We start from the raw sequence: 5,811 nt of genomic DNA on the forward strand, positions 1-5,811 counted from the left end.
TCCTAATGTCTTAGTTGGTAGGTCGAGGTTTTATTTCGTCCCACCTCGCCCGATTTTTTTGGTACCTACTCCCTCCGTCCGGGTTTATTAGGCCTCTCAGCATCACAAGCATGTCCCTTTTTATAAGGCCCCGCTTTAGGAAGGTGCATGCATGCAATCATTTCATTGGTTGCATTGAAAGCCATTGCTGTTAGTGCCATGGCTGGAAAATTAATACACTTCATGCGTGCTTTTTCATTGACTGCATGCATGTGAGAGAGTGCATTGGGAATGGAATAAAAGAATTAATGTGAGCAAATTACTATGTGTTTTGGTCTAAGAGAAGTTGTCTTTAGGCCTAATAAACCCGGACGGAGGGAGTATTTTGGTACCTCCTCCCACCTCCTACCTTCCAACGATTTTCTCCTGGACCGTCGAGTGATGCCCCCCGTGGAGGTAGCGATGCCTCAGGTAGCGAGCGAGGCCTGCACGTCAAAAAAAACCTACGAAAGAAAACCAACTAGAAAAAACCCACCAGCGACGGAGCGAGGCAACGCACACCCTCCCTCCGCAAAACCTAGCCGCCACACGAGGGAAGAGATGAGGGACAACACGTTGCGTCCAGACGTCTCCGTCGCCGGCCTCTCTACACTCCGCTCCCCAGTCCCCACCTCTTCCGGTCCTCCCGCACAGCCGTTCCTCGCGATGACACCAACCGTCCAGAAGCGGAGTCGCCGCCTCGACCCGGGGTCCCCCGTCCCCGTCGTGCTCGGCGCCACGCCCATCGCAAGGCACCACCCGCTCGTTGTCGGCTCGCCCGAGCCTGCCAAGAAGTCCGCCGTGCCGCGGAGGGGCTCCTGGGGCCGAGAAGCATAGCGGCGCCGGCGATGTCGGGGTGCTCGCATCACCCAAGGTTGTCAGGCCCATCGCGCTCAACTTCGAGGAGAGGACGCCCGTCAAGGAGCGGCCCTCGCGAGCTCGGCGTCGAGGAGAGGTCCATCGCCACTGATGAATATCGTGAGCGAGCCAGCGGTCGTGCGTGCGTCAGGACACGCTCGTCAAGGACCCCCACCCCCTTCCTTCCTTGTGCTCGGCCATGCCTAGCAGCAAGGAGGAGGATCTACTACCCTACGGAAGGGAAGGAAGAGGCCGCCGGCGAGCGAAGCACGGCCACGGCGTTGGACTCGCCGGGGACGGCTGCTCCTCCTGAGGTAACCAACCCCTCCGATCCTCTTCTTCCCCCAATTCTATTTGCATCTGCGTGCGTACGCAACTTCAGTTCTGTACATACATATTCAGTTCAAACTGAACCCCAACCCCAACCCGTTGGCTGAAGCTTCAGTTCTGTACATGCATATTCAGTTCAAACTGAACCCCAATCCAACCCGTTGGCTGAAGCATTTACATGCCTATGTAAACCTGGGAAATGGGAATGCTCCAAAACCCAAATTAAATCAAATCCAAACTGCATATATACCACCCGTCCGTCAAGTGAAATCCACCAAACCAACCCACTCCAATCCATGACCGACAGTACCAACCCAACCATCTCAAAGTTTTGGTTTTGGACTACTACTACTGAACCCAATTTCCAATCTTAACCTACCCATCAGCCGCACATTAAGCTCTGTACCTATGTTCAGTTTGATCAACCGATTAGCAAATCAGTGAGGGCAGGTTCCAATTTTTACTAGATGGGAAAGCATGCCACACTGTAGTTTTGATCGCTCTACGGTTGGACGACAAACATGGAGGAAACCCTGCTGACGTGCATGCGCTCCTCTGCGCTTGGTGACCAATACATCTGCTCCATCGTGAACATGTGCTTCGTGTCAAACAGGTAGCCGCCAAGGGTGAGCTCGTGCAGCGGTTTAGGTATAGATGTGCATCCCATAAGGGAAGCTACAGTTTCTTTCATAAAACTATGTGTTGTTAGTGCATTGCATATTGAAGTAAACTGGATGGGCTTATCTTGAGTTCTCCATCAAGTTATATTACTTCGACAGGAAAAAGTGCAGAAAGACCATATAAAGTACTCTGGTGAGTGTCTCAATTGAACTAGATTTTTTTAGGTGCGTGAAACATGCACAATGATTTGCTCTGTTGAGTGTAAGTTGAACTAGCACTAGAATTATAGCTCATGCCGGTATGCTAATTTTCTGTTTCTCATATCAGCTCTCCTTTTTGTCCATTTTTGTTCACTACTACCTGAAGGAAACTGTACTGGATAGCTGCAGTAGAAACTGTACTATGGAAGGTGCTTACTATTTTACCCTTTTTACTTTGAGGTAAATTTTTGTTATTGTTTCCTTTAGTCAAGTGCTATCCTTCACAAAATTGCATTTCTTTGTTCACTGTGCTAGGGAGGGTGAGCGATTCTGGGAAATTCCTTGTGGCCGTGAAAGGCTTGGATGCCATACTGATTGTAGTGCAATGAGCGGGCATTATTTAGGCCAAGTGTTTAATATTCAATATTTTATCTTTCCACATCACGGGAATGAGCTCGCGCAAAGCCGAGTAGCGAATCCTGAGAGTGAGGTCAAATGCTGGATGCATATGGGTTTTGTCAACGACAATGGCCAAAAGGCGGCAAAAGTTGACAAAAACTTCTTCACTGTCAAAGATGTAAGGGGGGTGAATCTCTTATTTTTTGTTGGCATACTTGCAGTTAAACTATATATCATTTTTTTTAGTCGAACTTGGTCATCTTATTGTTGTCGCTGTAGATTATTGCTCTGTGCCATCCCATGTGTTGGTGTGTAGATAATGTAATTAGGTGAGTCTATAGGGTCTAAAATGTAAATTGTACAAACAATATATAAATTAGCAGAGAGAATGGATCGGTGAGGAACGATCCAGAAATTCCCCAAATGCTCTTCACACTCCCTCCAATCCCTAGCTCAAATCCCTCAAATCTCAGATGATTTTCAACATGGCATCGGAGCAGGTTAATCCTGTGTGATTTCGACCTTGGTGACGGCTAATTGCGGTGCTGTGTCGCCGTGATTTACGGCTGTGGGCACTTGAGCTGCGTCGTTCGCGAGCTGCCGCCGAGACCTGCGACATCATCTCCAAGCTACGGCACCGAGTGCTGCGCCCAATCTAAGGTAGCCTGTTGACTGCCTCCCGGTGCATCTGTGCTTACTCCCTGTGCTGAGAAGTGGATGTTGTGCTGCCACGGAAAAATTGCTGGTTGCCATTGTGCCGTCCGTCCAAGCAGTAAGCTGTCTTCTGTACTTCATTGATTAGTGCAGCCGGTACTAGTACTTGTGGCTGCCGTTGGAGAACCGTGATTAGTGCAGCCGGATAGCTCATCTTTGCCTAGTGGCCGGATTAAAATACTTGTGCAGTCTGTGTGCATTTGAGAGCAATCTGCACTAGTATATCTGCTTGGCTAGTATCAACTCTGCTTGTACTCTGCTTGTACTGCCTGTGTGTTGTTGTTAGTGGAGATCTGCAAAAACCAAGTCCTGTGTGTCTGGTTTTTTCTTTGTGTGGTGGTAAATCATGGCAGATCCAACAAAGGGGAAATCAGGGGATACTAGTGTGGATAAGTTGTATGAAAATTTAAGCAAAGTATTGAGCAGCAACAACAACAACTCAAAGTGGTTCCTAAAGCTGTCAAGTATGCACTTGAGCCTAATCCAGTGAAGTTGGCTGGACTGGGCAATTACATCAGCTGGGCACGGCATGCCCAGTTAATTCTGAGTTCTCATGGCTATGAAGAATTGCTTAGTGCCGATGAAGAGAAACTGAAAAGTGGTACTATCACCAAACAGATCAATGATAGAGTTTTGGTGTGGTTATTAGGAAGCATGGAACCACCGATACGAGAACAAGTTGAGACTTTGACCACTGTATTTGAAGTGTGGAAAGCTTTGGAGAAGCAATTTTCAGGAAAATCAAATAAGATGCAGGCTACTCGCATCATGCACGAGTTGACTAACTTGAAGCAAGGCTCAAAATCAGTGACTGAGTATGCAGGTGAGATGAAGAGATTGTATAGGGAGTTGCATTATTACCATCCTTTTCAACCTGTTGACAAGAATGATGTGGCTGTTCACCATACCTGGTTTGAACCATTTGTGGGCAAGCTCTTTCTTGATGGCCTAAATCAGGAGTTTGATCTCCGCCGCCAGCTAATATTCTCCAAAACTGAATGGCTAAGCCTTGATGATATCATTTCCAGTGTGATTGAGGAGGAGACTCGTCTTGCTCAACCCAATGAGCATGTTCAAGAAAAATCAGATGCACGTGCAGCCCTATCCATACAAGCTCGTCGTGCTCCTAAGACCTTTGCTAAAATAGATAAAAGCAAACTTTTTTGCAACCACTGCAAAAGGCCTGGGCACACAAAGGATTCATGCTTTGAGCTGCATGGTTATCCAACTTGGTGGGAAAAAGGAAAATCTCAGCCAGGGGGAGGTCAAGGAGCTCATAAAAGACAGGCGAATCTCACTACATCCAAGAGGGAGCTACCGGTAGTAGATGTGCGAGCTCTTGAGGATTTCACCTCCAAGATTAGACTCTCAGAAGACTTGTCTTCCTTCCAGGATTCCTCTAAAGCTGAAACTAGTTTGCATGCCACTTCACTCCAAGGTATAACACCTCACCAGACCCACAATTCTACAATGCAATCAAAATCTTGGATTATTGATACAGGAGCTACCAATCACATGACAGGAGCTTCAAATATATTCACTTCCTATACACCTTGTTCAGGTAAGGACAAAGTACGTGTAGCTGATGGATCCATGGCACCTATCACAGGACGTGGATCTGTTAGGTGCACTAAGACATTGTCCTTACCTCATGTCTTACATGTTCCTAAATTTCCAGTCAATCTCTTGTCAGTTAGCTCTATTACTGAATCTCTCAATTGTAGAGGTTTGTTTTATCCTACCTGGTGTGCTTTTCAGGAGCTAGAGACAGGGAGACTGTTGGGGACTGGGACCGTGCATGATGGACTCTACTATCTTGATGAAGGGAGTGATGAAGTTGCTTTTGCATCATGCTTGTCTCCTAGTCAAGAACTACTACTACACCATCGCAGGCTTGGGCATCTCTCTTTTGCCGCATTGTTTCGTATTTACCCCTCTCTTTTCAAGTTGTGCCCTAGGGAATTGCTTGTATGTGATGCTTGTGAATTGGCTAAACATACAAGAGGTTCATATCCTAGTATAGGATTAAGAAGTGCCAAACCATTTGAAATAATTCACTCAGATGTTTGGGGACCCTGTGAGGTTCGTTCGATTTCTGGGCATCATGGTTTGTAGCTTTTATCGATTGCTTTAGTCGTTACACTTGGCTCTATCTCTTGAAGCATAAGAGTGATGTGTGCTCAGTTTTTAAAGATCTATATGCTCTCATTAAAAATCAACATGGGGCAACTATTAAAACCTTACGTTCAGACAATGGTACAGAATACATGAACCAGGAGTTTGAACAGCTCCTTGTCTCAAACAGCATTGAACATCAAACTACCTGTGTTAACACTCCAGAACAAAATGGTGTTGCAGAGCGTAAAAATAGACATTTGCTTGAGGTTGCACGCTCACTTATGTTTACAATGAACGTGCCTAAATTTCTTTGGGGGGAAGCAATAAAAACCGCAACATATTTGATAAACCGTATGCCTCTTCGGGTTCTTGGCCATAAGACTCCTGCTGAGTGTCTCTTGAAATCAAATGATTTTGTAGTTCCTCCAAAGGTCTTTGGGTGCGTTTGCTTTGTGCATGATTATAGGAACTCTGTTGGAAAATTAGATCCCCGTGCTCTCAAATGTGTTTTCATGGGTTATTCTCCCTCTCAAAAGGGTTATAGGTGTTGGTG

The 5,811-nt window shown here is 46.4% G+C and overlaps 1 protein-coding gene across 1 annotated transcript; it reads left to right on the forward strand.

The window, feature by feature from the left end:
- The first annotated feature begins 346 nt into the window (after positions 1–346).
- LOC123140020 (uncharacterized) lies at positions 347–5,261 on the forward strand. Its single transcript, XM_044559751.1, has 4 exons — positions 347–1,190; positions 2,155–2,236; positions 2,343–4,578; positions 4,899–5,261. The coding sequence occupies exons 3-4, from the start codon at positions 3,795–3,797 to the stop codon at positions 4,940–4,942; spliced, it is 828 nt and encodes a 275-aa protein (XP_044415686.1). The 5' UTR covers positions 347–1,190; positions 2,155–2,236; positions 2,343–3,794; the 3' UTR covers positions 4,943–5,261.
- Positions 5,262–5,811: the final 550 nt, after the last annotated feature.

The sequence above is a fragment of the Triticum aestivum genome, chromosome 6B (genome assembly GCF_018294505.1).
Source record: "Triticum aestivum cultivar Chinese Spring chromosome 6B, IWGSC CS RefSeq v2.1, whole genome shotgun sequence".
In the NCBI taxonomy this organism is placed as follows: domain Eukaryota; kingdom Viridiplantae; phylum Streptophyta; class Magnoliopsida; order Poales; family Poaceae; genus Triticum; species Triticum aestivum.